The sequence below is a fragment of the Cololabis saira genome, chromosome 21, assembly GCF_033807715.1.
Source record: "Cololabis saira isolate AMF1-May2022 chromosome 21, fColSai1.1, whole genome shotgun sequence".
Taxonomy (NCBI): domain Eukaryota; kingdom Metazoa; phylum Chordata; class Actinopteri; order Beloniformes; family Belonidae; genus Cololabis; species Cololabis saira.
Window position 1 is genome coordinate 6,979,658 of NC_084607.1, and position 21,597 is coordinate 7,001,254.

General features: G+C 43.1%; 1 protein-coding gene and 1 non-coding gene across 2 annotated transcripts in view; both read right to left on the minus strand.

The window, feature by feature from the left end:
- Positions 1-19,545, minus strand: part of kpnb1 (karyopherin (importin) beta 1) — a 29,819-nt gene extending 10,274 nt beyond the window's left edge. The window contains exons 1-16 of the mRNA XM_061712654.1: positions 19,312-19,545; positions 16,154-16,212; positions 14,769-14,951; positions 13,831-14,031; positions 11,530-11,682; positions 10,639-10,698; positions 10,459-10,548; positions 8,684-8,794; positions 8,495-8,596; positions 6,151-6,375; positions 4,984-5,175; positions 3,761-3,891; positions 2,136-2,283; positions 1,993-2,064; positions 1,769-1,913; positions 1,570-1,652 (exon numbers count right to left, since the gene is read on the minus strand). Coding sequence (XP_061568638.1) covers positions 1,570-1,652; positions 1,769-1,913; positions 1,993-2,064; positions 2,136-2,283; positions 3,761-3,891; positions 4,984-5,175; positions 6,151-6,375; positions 8,495-8,596; positions 8,684-8,794; positions 10,459-10,548; positions 10,639-10,698; positions 11,530-11,682; positions 13,831-14,031; positions 14,769-14,951; positions 16,154-16,212; positions 19,312-19,351 — 1,995 coding nt within the window. The 5' untranslated portion in view covers positions 19,352-19,545. The remainder of the gene's footprint in view (positions 1-1,569; positions 1,653-1,768; positions 1,914-1,992; positions 2,065-2,135; positions 2,284-3,760; positions 3,892-4,983; positions 5,176-6,150; positions 6,376-8,494; positions 8,597-8,683; positions 8,795-10,458; positions 10,549-10,638; positions 10,699-11,529; positions 11,683-13,830; positions 14,032-14,768; positions 14,952-16,153; positions 16,213-19,311) is intronic.
- Positions 9,566-9,707, minus strand: LOC133422845 (small nucleolar RNA SNORA79). Its single transcript, XR_009770781.1, has one exon. It is a non-coding gene; the product is annotated as a small nucleolar RNA SNORA79 (small nucleolar RNA).
- Positions 19,546-21,597: the final 2,052 nt, after the last annotated feature.

The window sequence follows — 21,597 nt, forward strand, 5'->3', positions numbered from 1 at the left end:
CCCTGCACCCGCGGCAGTCAGGACCAGTGTTGTTTCTGTCAGCCTGTTTCAGTTCTAGTTTTAGTCTAGTCTTTGAGTCAAGCTATCATTTTAGTTTTTATTAGTTTTAGTCACGTTCATTCTCCTTTTAGTCGTGTCAAGTTTCAGTCGACTAAACGTCTGAGCATTTTTGTCTTATTTTAGTCAGAATTGTCCAGGACCATTTTTATGGAAGAGTATTAGGGCCATGCAGGATAAAAAATATTTGAAGGGAAGATTTTTTTTCATTATGCACTTCGAGAAAAAAGTCGAAATGTGGAGATTAATGTAACCACAGGTCCCTGCAGAGAGGGGAGGGTCAGGACCGGGACCTGACCTGGACCTCCAGAACCAGACCTAACCGGGCCGGTCTCAGAGATTCCAGTGGTTCTGCATCACATGTCAGAGTGGTGCATGATCTCTCATCATGGACCAGCCGTCAATCACCTGAGGACCCGCCCCCAGGAGTACAGACTAGGGATGGGCGGTATGGACTAAAAAATGTATCACGATAATTTCTGGCATTTATCCCGATAAAAAAAAATACCAATTCAACTCCATCTTTGTAACTATAAATCTATCTCGCTCTCAGATCCGCCTTCCGCCATGTTTGTTACACAAAAGTGTCATCAACGGGAATTTATCCTCTTTCTTTCTTTCTTTCTTTCTTTCTTTCTTTCTTTCTTTCTTTCTTTCTTTCTTTCTTTCTTTCTTTCTTTCTTTCTTTCTTTCTTTCTTTCTTTCTTTCTTTCTTTCTTTCTTTCTTTCTTTCTTTCTTTCTTTCTTTCTTTCTTTCAGGCTCATTTCCTTCGTTCCTTTCTTCCTTCCTCCCTTCCCTCCTCCTGCTGCTCTCTCCTTCCTTCTTCCCTTCCTCTTTTCTCCCTTCCTTCCTTGTTTCCTTCCTTCACTTACGTTGTGCGTGGATTTAACGCAGAACCATAAATCAGGATTTACACAAAAACGTCATCAACGGGAATTTATCGTTTTTACCGCGAGATGACAAATTCTTATCGTGGGGAATTTTTTTGACGGTTTATCGTGAACGGTAAAATATCACCCATTCCTAGTACAGACGTCGGAAATGCCATACTAAACAGTATATACTCAAAAAGTATACTTAAGTTCGGCACACTTGAGTAAATATCAGTAGTGTGCATTAACTCGGACGTACTACTCAGAGCCACACGGCACTTCCTGCTGTTGGGCGGGGGAGGTGTTACCATGGTAACAACTCCTGTCACAGCAGCAGTAGCAGCACCGCTCTTTGTCGAAATGTCGAAATTAATGTTGAAGTACAATTTCAAGAATAAAGTTGAAATTTCCCTTTTTCTTAACATTGACTTTTTTCTCGACATTTTGACTTTTTTCTCAAAGTGCATAATGAAAAAAAAAAAAAATCTTCCTCCACTAAAATATGTTTATTTTTCTCCTGCCTGGCCCTACGTTGACGATGATATTTAGTCAGAATTTTTCGTTGACAAAAGCAGCTTAAGTCTCCATGGCAACCCCCCCCCGGCCCCCGTCTCCATGGCAACCCCCCCCGCCCCGTACCTGGTACTCGGCGTAGTTCTTCAGCCCGATGGCGAGGAACGGCTTGAAGGCCTCCATGTACTTCTGGAAGTCGCTGCCCAGAACTGCAACGAGAGAAACCAGGGGGGGCGACGGGTCAGCGGCGGCGGCGTTGGTGGCTCCGGCGGCCGTTACCGCGGCGACCACGGTTACCATGACGACCGCTGCGGCGCCTACCTACCTTCCACCAGCGTGGACACGGCCATCAGCGCGTCCTCCTGCACGCCGCCGGAGCCCGCCGTGCTCTGGAACATCCGCAGCAGCGACGCCATCACCACGTCCGAGATCTGCAGCGCGTCCTGGTGCTGCACCTTCCTCAGGACATTCTGGGGGACAGGTCAAAGGTCAGACACGACCCGCCACAATAAGAGCTCAGACTCAGCTGGGGTGGGGAGTGGGGCTCACCTGCAGGGTGGCGCACAGCAGCGACTGCAGGTCGTTGAACTGGATCCGGTCCGACGTGCTCTGGATGTGGGACTGCAGCCACAGGAAGTGATGTCACTCAGAGCAGACAGGGGTCAGAGGTCAGTAAGGGGGCGGGGCCTCACCTCCATCTGCAGGACCTGCTGCAGCCGCTCCATGATGACCAGCGTGGTCTTCTGCACCGCCGGGTAGCAGTCCTTGGCGCTGTTCTTCACGATCTCCATCAGGGCCTCGTAGGCCGCCGAGCGCAGGTTGTTCTGGTGGCCGTCGGGCCTGGAACACACGGGCAGAACCGGGGGGGACACTGATCAGAGGACTCTGCAGCTTCTTCTCCAGGAACCAGAACTGGGATCAGGACCAGCAGCTAAGCAGGACTCAGATACCAGAGGTGTCAAGTAACGAAGTACAAATACTTCGTTACCTTACTTAAGTAGAAATTTTGGTTATCTATACTTCACTGGAGTAATTATTTTTCAGATGAGTTTTTACTTTTACTCCTTACATTTTCACGCAATTATCTGTACTTTTTACTCCTTACATTTAAAAACAGCCTCGTTACTCTATTTCATTTCGGCCTTTAAATAAAAACTATCCAGTTAAATTGCTCCATCCGGATAGAGTGAATTTGGTTGTGGTTGTTTCAGATGTTCTTGTCCAGTTTTGTTCTTACATCCGTTCCCTCAGATTCCTGCAACTAAACTTGGATGTACATTCCAATAAAGGTTAGGATAAATGATAACATGCCTCTGAAGTTTGACTTTTTGCACCATTACAATACTTATAGGCAACTAGTCATCATATCTGCTGCTCTCTGAAACACATGTTAATGCTCAATAGTACACATATATGCTTCTTTAATATATTTGCATTATACTAAGATGCATTCATTTTCAATGGCTTTTGTCCTTAATGGCTTTTTTCCCCCTTACATTACTTTTACTTTTATACTTTAAGTAGTTTTGAAACCAGTACTTTTATACTTTTACTTGAGTAAAAAACTTGAGTTGATACTTCAACTTCTACAGGAGTATTTTTAAACTCTAGTATCTATACTTCTACCTGAGTAATGAATGTGAATACTTTTGACACCTCTGTCAGATACACATCTGTCAGAGTTTGTTACAAGAATCTTTACGACTGGAATCATCCAGAACTCGGAGGTGAGAGAGGGTCTAACCAGGCCGGTCCTCCAGAACCCGACCTAACTATTATTATTATTACAGTTAATAATATTATTATTATTACTACTACTATTATTATTATTTTGTGTAACCTCATGATACTTCATTTGTTCTTTTTGCATATTCTATTATGTTAAAAGGTGGGCAAGATCAGCTTTATGCTTCAAGCCCAGACCTTTTCGGTCAAAAATAACCACCATGTTGACCAAAGAAAAACCTGTAAATTTTTATTATCTTGCTTATTGATTTTCATGCTTATAATTGAATGAAATAAAGATTAACTACCTAACCGGGCCAGTCTCAGAGCTTCTAATGGTTCTGCATCACATATCAGCGTGGTGCATGATCTCTCATCATGGACCAGCCGTCAATCACCTGAGGACCCGCCCCCAGCGCCGGGTTAGCCCCGCTCCTGCCCTACAGACCCCCTTTTCTAGACTGGAGGGGGACAGAAGGATCCTGAAGGATCCTGGAGGGGTAACTGTGCTGGGAATCATCTCCAAGCTTCTGGTCCTGCACAGGTGTGTTCATCAGTAGCCCCACCCCCAGCGGTTAGCCACGCCCCCTACCTGTCTGTGGTCTCCAGCAGCTTCTGGACGATGATCTCGAAGGACGAGGACAGGCAGTAGGTTCCCGGCTCCTCCTGGTCCTCGGCTGCGTCCGTCGCCTCGTACGCCGCCTCCGCCAGAGACGAGAAGGCCTGAGGGGACGAGAGCCAATCAGGGCGCTGCCTGGTCACATGACCCGCTCCGAGCTGCCTGGTCACATGACCCGCTCCGAACAGTGATGTCAGGGTTCCTACACATTTTTCAACCTTCTATGTCTTTATCTTTAATGTAATCCAGAACTTGTAACCCTACGGAAGAGTATTAGGGCCAGGCAGGAGAAAAATAAAAATTATATTTTAGGGGAAGTTTTTTTTTCATTATGTACTTCGAGAAAAAAGTTGAAATGTCGAGATTAATGTTAAAATACAATTTCAAGAATAAAGTCGAAATTTCAACTTTATTCACGAAATTTTGACTTTTTTCTCTTTTTTTTGCAGGATAAAAAATATTTGAGGGGAAGATTTTTTTTCATTATGCACTTCTGAGAAAAAAGTTGAAATGTGGAGATTAATGTAACCACAGGTCCCTGCAGACAGGGGAGGGTCAGGACCGGGACCAGGACTCAGATCAGGACCGGGACCTGACCTGGATCTCCAGAACCAGACCTAACCTAAAGGTGGGCAAGATAAGCTTTATACTTCAAGCCCAGACCTTTTCGGTCAAAAATAATCACCATATTGACCAAAGAAAAACCTGTAAATGTTTATTATCTTGCTTATTGATTTTCGTGCTTATAATTGAATTAAATAAAGATTAACTAACTAACTGGGCCAGTCTCAGAGCTTCTAGTGGTTCTGCATCACATGTCAGCGTGGTGCATGATCTCTCATCATGGACCAGCCGTCAATCACCTGAGGACCCGCCCCCAGCGGTGGATTAGCCTGGTAACAACTCCTGTCACAGCAGCAGTAGCAGCACCGCTCTTTGTGGAAATTTCGAGATTAATGTTGAAGTACAATTTCAAGAATAAAGTCGAAATTTCAACTTTATTCACGAAATTTTGACTTTTTTCTCAACATTTCGACTTTTTTCTCAAAGTGCATAATGGGAAAAAAAAATCTTCCTCTAAAATATTTTTCTCCTGCCTGGCTCTAATACTCTTCCGTACGTTGACGATGATATTTAGTCCGAATTTTTCGTTGACAAAAGCAGCTTTAGCAGTGATGTCCCGGCCCTGCACTCACCCAGCACACGTTGGAGGCGACGCGGGGCTCGGCCCCCAGGCCCTCGATCAGGCACTGCAGCAGCGGCGCCAGGTACACCTCGTTGATGGCGGCCTCCGGCAGCAGCTCGCAGATACGGCCCACCGTCCAGGCCGTGGTGTCCCTCACCACCACGCTGGGGTCCTTCATCAGCTCGATCAGGGTGGGCATGGCCTGCGGGGGGGAGGGGGAGGAGTCAGGGAGGGGTCAGGGAGGGGTCAGGGCGGCAGCCCCGGACAGATAAACGTAGACGCCCCATGGAGCTGCTGCGATACGTCAACGTCGCCGCCATATTGGATGTTCAAGACTGCGCTGTAAACTAATACAAGTAAATGGACTTATTTTCATAAAGCGCCTTTCTACAAAGAAATTTACGTTTTACGTCTCATTTATTCATTCACACACGCACTGATATACTTGGGAAACAGTTAGCCACCAAATATAATACATTTAATTTTTTGAGATGGCAAAAATAAGAACTTTATTGATCCCACATAGTTTGATTTTATTGATTTTCATGCTTATAATTGAATGAAATAAAGATTAACTAACTAACTGGGCCAGTCTCAGAGCTTCTAGTGGTTCTGCATCACATGTCAGCGTGGTGCATGATCTCTCATCATGGACCAGCCGTCATGATGAGCTCATGTTACATCAGCTATAGAGAACAAGGTAGTGCCGAAAAACAATATACAACATATTTTCTCATCAACAAAACATATTTAAATTTTTTCAAGTAACAAAATAACATATTTGAACCATTTTTCAGAAAATAAAAACATTTGAACCATTTTTTAGACAATAAAATAAGTTTTGTTGATGAGAAAATATGTTTCACTATTTTTCTTATTTTTGTGAGGGGGAATATATATTGTTTTTCGCCATCTCAGAAAATTAAATATATTATATTTGGTGCCTAACAGTTTCCCAAGTATATTAGTGCGTGTGTGAATGAATAAATGAGACGTAAAACATACATTTCTTTGTAGAAAAGGCGCTTTATGAAAATACGTCCATTTACTAGCGCAGTCTTGAACATCCAATATGGCGGCGTCGTTGACGTATCGCAGCAGCTCCATGGGCAGATACGTAAATATGTCAATGGCCCCGGAGCCGAGCCGGCGGCCTGGTGGCGGCGGCGGTGAGTACCTGGATGACCAGCGGCTTCAGCTGGTTCAGGTCGGGCCCCTCCAGGATGGAGCCGAAGGCCATGACGGAGGCGTCGCGGTAGCGCCAGTCCGGGTTCTTGATGTGCTCCTTGATGAAGGGCAGCACGTGGGGAACCACGTCGTCCTCGCAGCAGGTGGCCAGCAGCATCAGGCACACGCCCGCCGCCTTGCACGGGTTCCAGTCGTCATCGTCGTCGTTCTCGTCCTGCGGAGACACCACAAGGGCCACGGTTACATGATGTTTTTTCATTCGGAATTAATTATTCCGAATTAAATAATGCAGAATTCACAGGGCATCTCAACAAATATCTATTTGGTGCTCTGATTTCTGCTGGCAAGAAAACCATCACACGTCACTGGCTGCATCCTGACTCTCCCACAATAGAGGAATGGACTGATATTGTTAATGAAATATATAAAATGGAAAGGATTACTTTCTCACTTCGGCTACAAATGGATAAATTCACAAGTTCATGGTCAAAATGGGTCTCCTATATACAAAAGTCACAATTATCTACAAAACTAAATTACTTGTCTCCACTCACTTACTTTCTCGGTCATTTCTCTGTTGGTTTGAAGGACTGCCAGTTTTCATGCGTTTTATACGTACATAATTTTATGTGTGTGTATATCCAAACCCTTATAATATTGTAGTTTGGTCTCCCTGCAACTGAATTAAGTCGCTGTTACAAGCCCATACATCCTGTTTTGATTCATCATTGTTCCCCCTTTTTTTTGTGTGTGTGTTTGTCTTTAGTTGGTTCCGTTTGTTCGTTTTACCTTAAAAAATATAAATATATGCAGGTTTTGTTCCTTTCAACATTTTTTTGACATGCTGATGTTTTTCTTTCAATAATTGTAAACCAATTGTACACCAGCTGTGTAATGTAAGATGTGAGGACAATAATTAAGTAAATTTAAATAAATAATTCAGAATTAAACTATTTTCCTTCGAGTTTACATGGAAATAGTAATTCTGAATTAAGGTTTACATGGAAAACACGTTTGATCGGCTTTATCCAATTCCTCTCCAGGTCTGGGGGTTGGGAAGGTTCTGATTGGATAGGGGGGGGACCGGAAGTTAAACTACCGGAAGAAAAACTAACTTTGCCACTATAACTTAGAATAGCTCACAATTTTAATGTTTCCTGTTTCCATCTGTTCTTTTAATTATTTCCAGGTCCTCCAAGCTATTTATTAAATAAATGGTCTCTGCTCTTGACCAGCGTTTACTGCGTGCTGCCATCTTGAAACTTTGTTTGGAAAACAAGCCCAGCGCAGAATATAAGCGTCATGGAGACAGACGGGCGAGGGAACGAGCAGAAAGAAAGACCGGAATTAATTTAAAGTGGAATGAGTGTAAACATGATCGCAGAATTATTCTAGTCGGATTTAAAATCAGAATAAACCAGCCACTTTAATTTAGTTTAATTCGGAATGGCCATTTTCATTCAGAATTCGGCGTTTACATGGTAATTTTTACTTGCTTTGAATCGGATTTAATTTTAATTCTGAATTAAACTTCCCATGTAAACGCACTCAGTGTCCTATCGTGTTGGAGGGGGGGGGGGGACCAGCTAGGAACCGGACTACTAGACGTAAACCACCTGAGACAACCACGTGGTTCAGTCGCATCATAAACACTAATATTTACAAGAAATTATTACAATTTCAGCATGTTTAACATTATTTCAGTTTCTGCAACCACTAGGAACAGCAGCCTGGAACCGGTTTGGTGGAAAAGCGGTCTGGAAGTGAAAACAAAAGCAGTCTTACCGAGCTGCAAAACGGATAGCAAAAAAATGGTAAGGTCACTCCCTTTTAAAGGTTTGGTGACTGATTCTATCTTGTATTATTATTATTATTATTATTAGGGCCTGAGCACTGACAGTGTGAAGGCCCTATTGTATCTGTAGGAATTTTTATCCTCGTCGTTATCCTCATTCTCGTTTTTCTTCCGACGAAAGGAGAGCCTTTTTGCCCCCCTAAACGTGCCCCAAAAGTCACCAAATTTTGCACGCTTATAATTGATAGAAATAAAGATTAACTAACTAACGGGGCCGGTCTCAGAGATTCTAGTGGTTCTGCATCACATGTCAGCGTGGTGCATGATCTCTCATCATGGACCAGCCGTCAATCACCTGAGGACCCGCCCCCAGCGGCGGGTTAGCTGTTTGGTGGGGGTCAGGATGTTTTTTTTTTACCTGTTTGGTGGGGGTCAGGATGTTTTTTTTTTACCTGTTTGGTGGGGGTCAGGATGGGGTTTTTTTACCGGTTTGGTGAGGGTCAGGATGGGGTTTTACCTGTTTGGTGAGGGTTTTTACCTGTTTGGTGAGGGTCTGCGTCAGGATGGGGACCAGGTACTGCAGCGCTCCTTTGGCGTAGAACTTGCTGGTGTGTTCGGGGGGGCGGCCCTGCTCCGAGGCCTGTGATTGGACGAGAACAGAGGGGTCATGAAGCAGCCGGGCCCTCGGGGGGGTGGGGGGGGTACCGGGCCGGACCGCACCACCCACCTCTGAGGCCTCGATGGCCAGGTCCATCTCCTCGTCGCACACGTTGGACCAGAACTCGATGCCCTGCAGCGCCACCTCGTCGATGTCGCTCTTCATGGCCTCGATGGTGATCTGGGGACAGAGCAACGTCAACAGATCAAAATAAATGAAGAAATAAAGAGAGTAAACTCTACAAAGTTCCTTCCTCATTGATGACCGTCTAAATTTTAAATGTCATATAGATCACCTTGTGGAAAAACTATCTAAATATGTCAGTTTTCAAACCGAGACACCTGCGTCCACGCTCTGCCCTTCTCATTCTTTATACAACTTAGTTTGAACCACATTTAAATTACTGTAATATTATTCGATGTAATACTTATCCCAGTCATCTAAAAAAATTAGAAGTTTTACAGAAAAAAACTATCCGTGCCTCCATCTCCTGGACTGAATTTAATTCACCAACTCGCCACCTGTTTGCCCACTATGGTTTTCTTCGCCTTAAAGAATATAACTACTTCCATAATGCTTGTACAATATATCAGGTGGTCTCAGGTTTGAATCCCAGACTAACTCAACTCATCCCAATCTCCGTTCTAGCACACCCACAAAACTAGACATAAACTCCTTATTATAGGAAAACAAAGTAAACTTGAATGATTGCCTTAAAAGGTCAGTCTATCTCCATATTCAAATGCCAGTTAAAGAAACAATTGTTAAGCTCATATACATATATATATAACTAATATATATATATATATATTAGCTAAACGAACTAGCAAAAGGAAGTTGAATTTATATACACACACACACACACACACACACACACACACACACACACACACACACTTTAGTCTCTGCCAGTCCTCAGGACCGGGTCAGGACCAGGTCCTGGTTAAGACCGTCTGTCGGGTTCCGCAAAACCAGGAAGCCGTCTGGACCTCGTCCTGAGGTCGGCAGCTTCCCGGGTGAAAGAAACCCGCTTAATCTGCGACATCGTAAAATCCTCCTGCCGAGCTGCGGGCAGGAAGAGGAACCGACGTCGCTGTGGCCCCGCCCCCCTGTCTATGTCTCTATATATATATATATATATATATATATATATATATATAAAAATGTACACTCCGGGACCACAAAATATCTAAAGTGTGTATATAAGTGCAGGTGCACGTATGTATTCCTGTCTACTATATTTATGTTCATTGGCTCCGACCATAAGCTTTTGATTCTCCGGGAGACCAATTCACATGTGTGAGTGTGAATAAAGTCTGAATTAAGGTTCTGCGTCAAACCAACCACACGCCGTCACCGTGACGCCGTCGTGAATCCTTCGGACTCCTCCGTCTCTCCATTTGGTCGCGGTGCAGTACCCACCGCTAGTTAGCGATCTTTTTCTGAATGGTTTATCAGACTTTTTCCCGTCACAGTAAATCAAAGAAATAAGGACAACTATTGTGCAAAAAACCAAAATAAAAAAAAAAAATAAAAAAAATCAAATCACACAAACGAAGAAAAGAGCCCTGAAAGTTCACGACTGCTTCAAACCGGAACCCGGAAATGCGTTGCTACCAAGAGAACCAATCACAGCCCTCTCCGTCTGTGTGTGGTCTGCGTCCCTCGACGCGTAGTTACAATTTTCGGGAGGTGCACGTCAGTGACGGCGCAGGTGACGGCGTGGACGCAGACCACACGCCGTAGGCACAGCGCAGTTTTGACGCAGAAACATATTTCGGCCTTAAATCAAATCAAATCCAACAAACTGGGCCGACCCGGTTCCCCCCCGACCCGGTTCTTACCGCGAACAGAGCCGGTCCCATGTAGGTCTCCATGTACTGGTAGTACAGAGACATGATCTTCACCAGGTTCTGCAGGGCCGCCACCCGGACCTGAACACAGCACAGAGTTACTGACGGCACCTGAACGCAGCACGGACCGTGTGTGTGTGTGTGTGTGTGTGTGTGTGTGTGTGGACTCACTCTGGTGTCCAGACACTGGGTCGCCTCACAAACCACCTGCATGATGAAGTGTCTCTCCGTCTGGAAACAAACAAACACATCAGAACCGGAACGGGTTCTGGAGTCAGAGTCCGGCCCGGTTCTCAGGGTTCCTGCACATTTTTCAAGGTCAAATTCAAGCACTTTCAAGGGTAATTTTCAAAATCTTCAAGCACCTTATCGCTGGGGTAAAATATCTACAGGAATATATGTACTCAATTATTTTTTCTGCTTTTTATCTCAATTATGTACATTGTATCGTGCTGTAAACATCTAGTTATGTTTCATCTTACTGATTTTATTTCTCCTTGTAATAACTAGACTATACTCAAAATCTTAACAAGAATATTGGTCTTATTTCTAGTTAAAATATCTAATTTTTAGTAAAAAAAAAAAAAAAAAATCATTACACTTAAAACAAGACTCATCACTGAAAAAAAAAAACAATTTTCACCTGTTTCAAGTAGATTTTCACTTAAAATAATAGAAAAATCTGCCAGTGGAACAAGATGTTTTTGCTTGTAATGAGAAGATAAATCTTTTTTTTCTACTTATTTCAAGAGAAAATTTACTTGAAACAGGTGAAAATTGTCAAATAAGTTATTTTTCTGGTAATGACTCAAGTGTAATGAGATTTTCTGACTAAAAATGAGACATTTCAACTAGAAATAAGACAAATATTCCTGGTAAGATTTTGAGTTTTTGCAGTGAGACCGAGCTATAATTTCAAGCACTTAAAACTAAAATTCAAGCACTTTTCAGGCATTGAAAACACAACATTGAAATTCCAGCACTTTCAAGGATTTCAAGCACCCGTAGGAACCCTGGATTCTGGCGTCAGACCCGGGCCCGGTTCTGGTTCCGGTTCCGTACCTCCTTGTCGAAGTTGGCCTTGGTGAACTCCAGCGAGTTGAGCAGCGCGTTGGTGGCGGCGAGCTTCACGTTGTTGCTGGGCTCCTCCTTCCTCATGCCCTGGATGATGGCCGTCAGGATCTGGTTGGCGTTGTCCTGCAGCTGCTCCGGGTCCTGGGGGGAAATATTAATACTAGTATTAATTAGGGGTGGAACAATATATCGCGCCACGAAATTTTGGGATAAAACAACGTCACGATACGTGTCGTGGAGGTGACAAACTATCGCGATATTGGGTTATTAATATTAATCTTTTGTGTTGACTAGTAACGACCGTGCCTCCACCCGCGGACCAAAATCTTACTCCGCTCAGAAGAAACTAGTCCCGTTTTGAGCTCTGAACTTTTACTGATGTAAGGCTGGTGTAGAGTTAAGCCTTACCTTATTAAGTTAAACCTTTTTAGTAGGATAAAAACGGGGACAACGAGTTCCAGTGTACTTTAATGTCCTTCAACAGTGTAGGATTTTAGAACATCAACACTCACCTAGTGCCGTACTGTGGCGTATCACTACGCCCAGTCTAAAACAGACTAATCACTACAGATAAACTGACTAGTGTCATTATAGTCAGGGCTGCACATAAGTGGGCCGCCAGAGCGCATGCGCCGTCAAAATCCACAGTGCGCTGTCAATCTTGTGCTGCGAAGCGCTTTTGCGTACCAACAGCTGGGGCTCATATTATTGGTTGTGGCCAGACCAGAATACTAATATTAAAAAATCTATTGCGAGAGCTTTTCCCCAGAACTGCCACTCAAAGTTGGTACTGGCCAATCACAGCGCGTCCTTACTCCCCCTCCATGCTCGTTGGGCAGGAAGAGAGGTAAGGATCAGCTTTACTGAACAAACCCCGACACGTCTCGTCAAAATGTCCAAGAAGCAAGCGCCATTAAGTAATTATGTTGGCGTTCCACCACCACCAACTACAAAGAGACGCCAAACTGAACCACTACCCGAATCGAACAGAAAACGTGTGTTCGCCGAGAAGTGGCTGCAGGATGTTACGCGGCGACGTGCACCGTACGTTCGCGCTCCCGCGTATCCAACCCCGTAAGCTCTGCGTTGGTGCAACGCGGAACCATAAATCAGCCAGTGTCCGTCACTGCATGCAGCAGTTACCTGCGCCAGCAAGACGCTGCTCTCTGATTATGGCTCACAGTTTATGAAAACCCCAAATAAAAAATAAATGAGAGAATATTTTATGAAATCAAACAATTCCATCATCAAAATTATAACAAATAAACAAATAAACATATCTTGCTTTGCATGTAATAAGACTAGGTAATATATTAGTTTCACCTTTTAAGTTGAATTATTGAAATAGATTAACTTTTACACCATATTCTAGTTGAATTATTGAAATAAATTAATTTTTACACTAAATTCTAGTTGAATTATTGAAATAAGTTAACTTTTACACCATATTCTTCACCTGAAGCAATATTCTACACCTTGGCTGATGTGGATATACATAGCATAGGAGGCTATTTCAGCTGCTGTCTGTACAGTCATGCAAGTTCAATGCTATTAAAGAACACGTTTTTTCATATAAAATAAACACGTTTTTTTGCAGTTTAGAAGTTTTGGGGCTTTTTTTTGGCTCCTGCGCTGCTGAAATCGGGGCGTCCTTTATTTCTATTTCTGAAAGTTGGCAACCCTAGGTGCAAAAATAGGCTTTTATACTGACTCTACAGACTAACACACACCATAATTTGTTAATTCATCTTTATAAGTGAATAAATATCGTTTTGCCTATAACTTATTCCTGCATCCCTCTTATCGATCCGGTGAGACGGGTCACCGCGTTTTTGGAGCCCCAAGTCACATATCCAGGGGCTCCTCTGAGCACCAGACCAAAATAATTATGTGCAGCCCTGATTATAGTCCCTGATTTACATCAGAATATAAAGAATGTATTTATAAAATAATGAACCCTGAATTACCAAAATAACCTTCTTAACAAAAATAAATCTCCTCTTACACTTATAAGGTGAGCATGAATCTCTTTTATGATGTAAAATTGTATGTATTTATTTACTTTTATTTATTTAATTTTAGTTGTTAAATTTCTGTAAAAGAAAAAAGTCAAATCATACATATATTATATAAGTGCTGTACATACATATACACACATAAACATACAGTATATGTATATATATATTTTTTTTTTTATTTATTTATTTTTTTTTGTATTCTGTTTTTTCACTTTTTTGTACGCTTTTTTTATGCGTGTTGAAAATAAAATGTTCAAATCCAACCACTCACGATGTCCTGGCAGATGTATCCGATGGCCTCCAGCGTGGACTCTTTCATGTGCTCCGTGCTGCTGGGGTCCGTCACGTTGGCCACCAGCTGGGGGATCAGCTCGGGCCACTGGGTCACCGGGATCTCGGCGCAGGCGATGCCGGCCACGCACTGGGACGCCGAGCTGGGCCGGTACGTCTCCGTGCCGAGAGTCTGCAGGACCTGGAGCCGCAGAGAACCACAGTTTAGAGTTTTATCTGGATCCCCGTCAGCTGCAGCAGAACTGCAGATATTCTCCCTGGGGTCCCACGCATAATACACGGTACAACAGAAAATTAAAAGCAAACCTAAAGAGGTAGCATATAAAAAAAGAAAGGAATAACAGAAAATAAAGAAAAAATAAAAACAATACATATTCATACATTTTATAATAAACACATTCAAACAATGTAGTTAGTTTTCACCAATAACCATTTTTAATAAATATAAATTTTAACATGTGAAAAACTATTCAGTTTGTGGCCAAATATTTTTACTTGATGAAACTGAAGATGCATAATGCAAACCTGACGTTTACTTTTAGTTCAGTTTGTGGAAAATGGTTGTCCTGGCTTTCTCTTTAAAACTTAAACAGTTATAAACCATAACAAACTGTAACAATAGGGCAAACACACAGCATTGTTTTGTATTTTGTGTCTTTCAAATAAAAGACCATGTTTTCCAGTCAAATGTTCCTCATTCAAGGTTGTTAAAAAAATACTGCTATAATATCGTATCGTTATTGTGACCTCAATATCGTTTATCGTACCGTAAGATTAGCGTATCGTTACACCCCTAATACACACACACACCCCCATATACTATCTACATTATTTAATAATAATTAACCAAGTGTTATATGTTTCTTTCCTAACAATTATCATTCTTTTCTGTTCCTAGGTTGGGGGTCCGGTACTCACGTAGTTCTTGATCTCTCGGCGGGCGTTGCCGTCGATGGCGAGCCAGCGCTGCTGGTACCCGGTCTTCACGTCCGGGTCCTTGGACGTCAGAGAGTTCTTGACCTGCAGGCCGGCGGCCACGCGGGCCACCTGGGTGTTCCCGGGGTTGGCCAGCACCTTGGACAGCTCCACCAGGAACGTGGGCTGGGGGGAGAGAGGGGGTGTTAGACCGGGGACCGGACCGGGAACCGCAGCGCCTGGGACAAGAGCCGCCCCGAGACCTGGACCAGGAACTGTGACTACGTTTACATGCAGTCAAAATTGGGGTTAAGGTCAATATTCCGGTGACTGAAACATTGGGAATAATGTTTCCATGCGTGAGCAAACAGGGTTATCCCTGTATACTTGGCAATTAATCATTTGGGATATCTGGATCAAACCAGCGACGCACGGAGAACATCATGATGCAATTCCTGTCATTTACGCTTCTTCTTCCTGTATCTAAATCCAAAACAACAACAACAGCAGCAGCAGCGGAGGATAATCAACAGCCCAGTAGAAGTCGCCTTTTCCAGCGTCTTCCAGCGGAGCTTGATCTGGTCTGGCGTTCCTACAAATGCTGCTTCGCGCTTCTTTTCGCTCACCTTTTTGTAAATCTTCTATCCCGGTACTTTCTACCGTCTACAAATGCAGAAATGTTCATATCTTTCATTACATTTATGAAGTGATTAGTCTCCTCCTGGTCTTGCGTTAAGAACTTCCTGGACTTAAAAGACCAAGATTCCTTGTGAAAAAACATGCGCAGAAAACAAATTCATGTTCCTTCTGACGGGGAAATCTCATTAGGCTATACATGACCAAATATTCTGGTTTTAAAAGGAGTAACCCAGGGGTCATATTCAGGTTTTTAAAAACCGGAATATGAGCAAATTCCAGTTATTCAAAGGGGTTATTGGCAAAACCGGGTCATTGCTAATATTCCGGTTTACTGCATGTAAGTGTCCCGTCAGCCGGGCGGGGCCAACAGGCCCCATGTCAAATCAAAGCTGCTGCTGGGTTGCCATGGCGACGCACAGAACCAGAACCAACCGCGGACGACCGGGCGTGGCTCCCTGAACCCAGACCCTGGTGGTCAGTAGAGGAACTGCAGGTCTGGATCTGGACCCTGCAGTCCCAATAAGAGTAATGTGTGTAATTTCCATCCCAAGTCTCCATGACGACCAGGTAAAAACCGGATGTAACGCGGGTGTAAAGAACCAGGAACCAGGTCATGTGACCAGGCCGACCAGGCTCAGGTCTCAGCGCCTCTCCACCCCCCGAACCAAGACTACAGGAACCAGAACTTAATTATTCTTGTAGTCCTGGTTCCTGTTGGACCAGGACCAGAACCAGAACCCCACACTCACCAGGTTCTCCACCGCCGCCTGCTCCAGGAACTTCTGCGCAGCTTCCAGCTCATTCCGGTCTGGAGGAGAAAAGAGACAAGGTCAGAACCAGAACCAGGATCCAAGGTTCCTACACATTTTTTAAAGGGCAAATTCAAGCATTTTTCAAGCACTTTTAAGGGTCATTTTCAAAATCTTCAAGCACCTTATCCCTGGGGTAAAATATCTACAGGAATACACTGCAAAAACTCAAAATCTTACCAGGAATATTTGTCTTATTTGTAGTTAAAATGTTTCATTTTTAGTCAAAAAAAATCTCATTACACTTAAAACAAGAGTCATTACCAGAAAAATATTTTCACCTGTTTCAAGTAAATTTTCACTTGAAATAAGTAGAAAAATCTGCCAGTGGGACAAGATTTATCTTCTCATTACAAGCAAAAAAATCTTGTTCCACTGGCAGATTTTTCTACTTATTTCAAGTGAAAATTTACTTGAAACAGGTGAAAATTGTCAAATAAGTTATTTTTCTGGTGATGACTCTTGTTTTAAAGGGGACCTATTATGGCATTTAATGTGTATTTTAAACAGGCCTTGAATGTCTTAAAAACAATCTAAAGCTTGTTTTTTCTACATAAATCAGAAATTCAGCCTGTGGGCCATGTCACTAGTTTTACCGCTTCTAACCCCTTTTTCTGTGCTTCATTTTAGGGGAGGGGGGGGGTATGATAATGAGGCTCTGTGCTGATTGGCTCCCTGAATGACATGTAGGAGGGGAGGAGAATAAACCTCGCTCCGCCAGAGCAGCTAGCTGCGTCGTACACAAACTGTGTCCCATGCGAGAAGCTTCTGCGACAAAATAAAATCCATTGCTTTATTTTTTTTGTATTGACTGTCCTAACTGACCGCGAGTTTAACAGTTTCAGTGTGGACAGAGAGCGTCCGATGTCACACAGCTCGATAGTCGGATGCTCTCATTCAGTTACACCCTGTAAACGGATCGGAGCCTGATTTACGGTTCTGCGTTAAATCGACGCGTACCCTACGCCGTACGCTCTGCGTTGGTGTAACGCGGAACCATAAATCAGCCTTTAGTCGCCTTTAGATCGCCCGTTACCGGGGATCAAACCGACAGACTTGGCTGAAAATCTCGGAGGGTGAAGCTGGTCCAGCCTGGGACGTACCCCAGAAATCCCTGCTCTCAAAGCGGCCGGGAACCTGGACAATTTAGTCGGAAACCCCGCTTTGGAAACCAGGAAGTAGGCTGGAGCAGCGCGCATCGTCGGTTACCGGGGATCAAACCGACAGATTTGGCTGAAAATCTCGGAGGGTGAAGCTGATCCGACCTGGGACAGACCTCCGAGGACCCAGCTCCCAAACCACCCGGGAACCTGGATGATCTAACCCGGATCCGCTCCGCCGCGTCCGACTGGCTCAAGGAAGGACCGCTCCAGCCGACGGAGAGAGCTGGTTGTGGGCGTGGTTTCAGCAGCGGAGGCCGAACCTCTGCGCCTCGGGTGACGTCACCCTAGGCGCAGATTCTAATCGGCTCAAAAAAAAACCATGTGACACTGGGGGACTCTGTCCGGCGGGGGTCAGAGACCTTGCAGAATTCCATGTGATTTTGTCTCCCCTGTGCTGGCAGGGTGAGGGGAGACCACTTTATATATGTTAAAACAAGAAAAACCGTGTTTTTCATAATAAGGTCCCCTTTAAGTTTAATGAGGTTTTTCTCCTTGTAATAACTAAACAGTCTGATCCCAATTTTGTGAAAGACAGAGTTATAATTTCAAGCACTTAAACTAAAATTCAAGCACTTTCAAGGATTTCAAACACCAGGACCAAGACCTGGACCAGGATCCAAGGTTCCTACACATTTTTTTAAAGGGCAAATTCAAGCATTTTTCAAGCACTTTCAAGGGTCATTTTCAAAATCTTCAAGCACTTTATCGCTGGGGTAAAATATCTACAGGAATATACTGCAAAAACTCAAAATCTTACCAGGAAAATTTGTCTTATTTCTAGTTAAAATGTTTCCTTTTTAGTCAGAAAATCTCATTACACTTAAAACAAGAGTCATCACCAGAAAAATAACCTATTTGACAATTTTCACTTGTTTCAAGTAAATTTTCACTTGAAATAAGTAGAAAAATCTGCCAGTGGAACAAGATTTTTTTTGCTTGTAATAGGAAGATAAATCTTGTTCCACTGGCAGATTTATTTACTTGAAACAGGTGAAAATTGTCAAATAAGTTATTTTTCTGGTAATGATTCTTGTTTTAAGTGTAATGAGGTTTTTCTCCTTGTAAAAACTAAACTAAACTATACAGTCTGATCCCAATTTTGTGAAAGACAGAGTTATAATTTCAAGCACTTAAACTAAAATTCAAGCACTTTCAAGGATTTCAAGTACCAGGACCAAAACCTGGACCAGGAACAAGACCAGGTCCTGGTCTTGTTCCTGGTCCAGGACCAATACCAAGACTTGGACCAGGTTCCAGGACCAGGACCTGGTCCAAGATCAAGACTGGAGCTAGAACTAGAACCAAGACCAGGTCCTGGTCCAGGTTCAATACCAAGACTTGGACCAGAAACCAGGACCAGAACTAAGACCAAGACCAGTTCCAGCTCCGCGCGTGCACGCCGGGTTCCGCGTGCACGCGGCCGCCCTGCGCACGCGTGGTAGCCCTTTAGCATGCTAACACGTTAACGCGGCTCCACGCGGGTCCAACAAAGTTCCACATCCGGGTCCGAACGGAACCGAACTCTCCCCACAAACCCCCCGGTACCAGTACCAGCCCCGGTACCGGTCCAAGTCCCGGGGTCTATCCCGGACTCCACCCGGTACCGGCACCGACACCGAGCCCTGCTAGCAGCTAGCATGCTAACCCCGGCAAAAGGGAGGGTCCGGTACCGGTACCGGTCCAGCACAGACCCCGCCCGGCCCCACCGAACGGGACCCGGGGGGTTTCACCCGCTAGCCGAACTTTGGGGCCGCTGGGCCGCTCGGAACCGGCCGGTTCCGGCCCGGACTGCGGAGTCACGATCACACAGGCCTGGTTGAGCTAATCTGGTCCAGAACCGGCACCGGTACCGGTACCAGCACCCTGGGACCGGTGGTACTGGGACTACTGGACTCGGGCCCGGGCCGGACCGGGCCAAACCGGGCCGGGACTCACCCGGGGACACGGTCTTCTCCAGGATCGTGATGAGCTCCATGGCTCTGGTCGGAACCGGGTCTGGGCCGGTGTTCTGGTGTCTCCTCGGCGGTTCCGGGCGGGTTGAGGGTGGAGGGTACCGGGGTTGGGTCGGGGTTCGGGTCGGGTTCGGGAGCTGCAGCGGGGACTCGTTAACTCGGATCTTCCGCCGCCGCGCGTTCACATCCTGCTCTGGAGGGAAAGGAGCGCGCTTTCTGGCGCGGAGGGATATGACGCTCCGACCGCAGCACGACGGAGTGGTGTGTTCACGGACGCTCGGAACATCCGACTCCCCGACGGAGGAGTTAGTACGACGGAGTATTAGGGCCAAACTAAGACAAAAAATTACGAAAATAAAGTCGTAGAATTACCAGAATAAAGTCATAATATTACGAGAATAAAGTCGTAATATATAATATAATATATAAATATAACTTCACAAGATATTCCTCATTTTAACACGGGGAGAAGATGCTCTTCCTGTTAGATTTCTCATAAATTACGACTTTATTCTCGTAATATTACGACTTTATTCTCGTAATGTTACGACTTTATTCTCGTAATATTACGACTTTATTCTCATAATATTACGACTTCATTCTATTACGACTTTATTCTCGTAACATTACGACTTTATTCTCGTAATGTTACAACTTTATTCTCGTAATGTTACAACTTTATTCTCGTAATGTTACGACTTTATTCTCGTAATATTACGACTTTATTCTATTACGACTTTATTTTCGCAACATTATGACTTTATTCACGTAATTTTACAACTTTATTCTCATTATATTATGACTTTATTCTCGTAATTTCAATTTTTTTTTGTCTTAGTTAGGAGAAAAATAGGAAACAGGAGAAAAATAAAAAATAATATTTTAGAGGAGGAAGATTTCTTTTTCATTATGCACTTCGAGAAAAAAGTCGAAATGTCGAGAAAAAAGTCGAAATGTCGAGAAAAAAGTCAAAATTTCGTGAATAAAGTCGAAATGTTGAGAAAAAAGTCAAAATTTCGTGAATAAAGTCGAAATGTTGAGAAAAAAGTCGAAATGTTGAGAAAAAAGTCGAAACTTTGAGAAAAAAGTCGAAATGTTGAGAAAAAAGTCGAAATTTTAAGAAAAAAGTCCAAATGTCGAGAGAAAAGTCGAAAAGTCGAGGTTAATGTTGAAGTATAATTTCGAGAAAAAAGTCGAAATGTTGAGAAAAAAGTCAAAATTTTAAGAAAAAATTTAAAATGTCGAGAGAAAAGTCGAAAAAGTCGAGATATGAACATCCGACTCCGGCTCCTCCAACAACCATATATACAGGACTGTCTCAGAAAATTAGAATATTGTGATTTTCTGTAATGCAATTACAAAAACAAAAATGTCATACATTCTGGATTCATTACAAATCAACTGAAATATTGCACGCCTTTTATTATTTTAATATTTTTAAATATTTTTAAATATTATTTAACCTGTATTTATAAATATTCACACACTGTACTCACACATTTAGCAGTGTGAGTACAGTGTGTGAATATTTATAAATACAGGTTAAACGATCAGTGAATGGGGGTAGGACTAAATAAGTTTACACTTCTTCCTACTACTTTTTTGGCACATGTAAATCAAGATAGCAAGTTTTAAAGGATGAAATTCTTTGTTTTGTTGTTTCGTTTTCTTAAACTTCTCAGGAAGTGTTGTTTCTTTTTTTTTTTACATGTACAAAAATAAAATAAATCAAATCAAATCAAAAATATTGCTGATCATGGCTTACAGTTTAAGAAAACTCAAATATCCTATCTTAAAAAATTAGAATATTCTGGGAATCTTAATCTTAAACTGTAAACCATAATAAGCAATATTAAAATAATAAAAGGCTTGCAATATTTCAGTTGATTTGTAATGAATCCAGAATGTATGACATTTTTGTTTTTGTAATTGCATTACAGAAAATAAAGAACTTGATCACAATATTCTAATTTTCTGAGACAGTCCTGTAGGTCACAACCAAAGGGTCAGGGCTGAAGCCTCGGCTTGTGAATTAATGAATGAAAGCCCCCCCTTCTTACATTTCAAAATGTTTTTTTGTCTGACATGTTTGAGACATTTTCCTTATATGAAATAAACACAAATGAATAATAGCCAACAACAACAAAGAGCATATGCACATATACATGCATACCTATCTGCCAGAACTCGGTAGGGGAGCCAAAAATTGTACTCAAGTAAAAGTACTGTTACTTCAGAATAATATGACTCAAGTAGAAGTAAAAAGTAG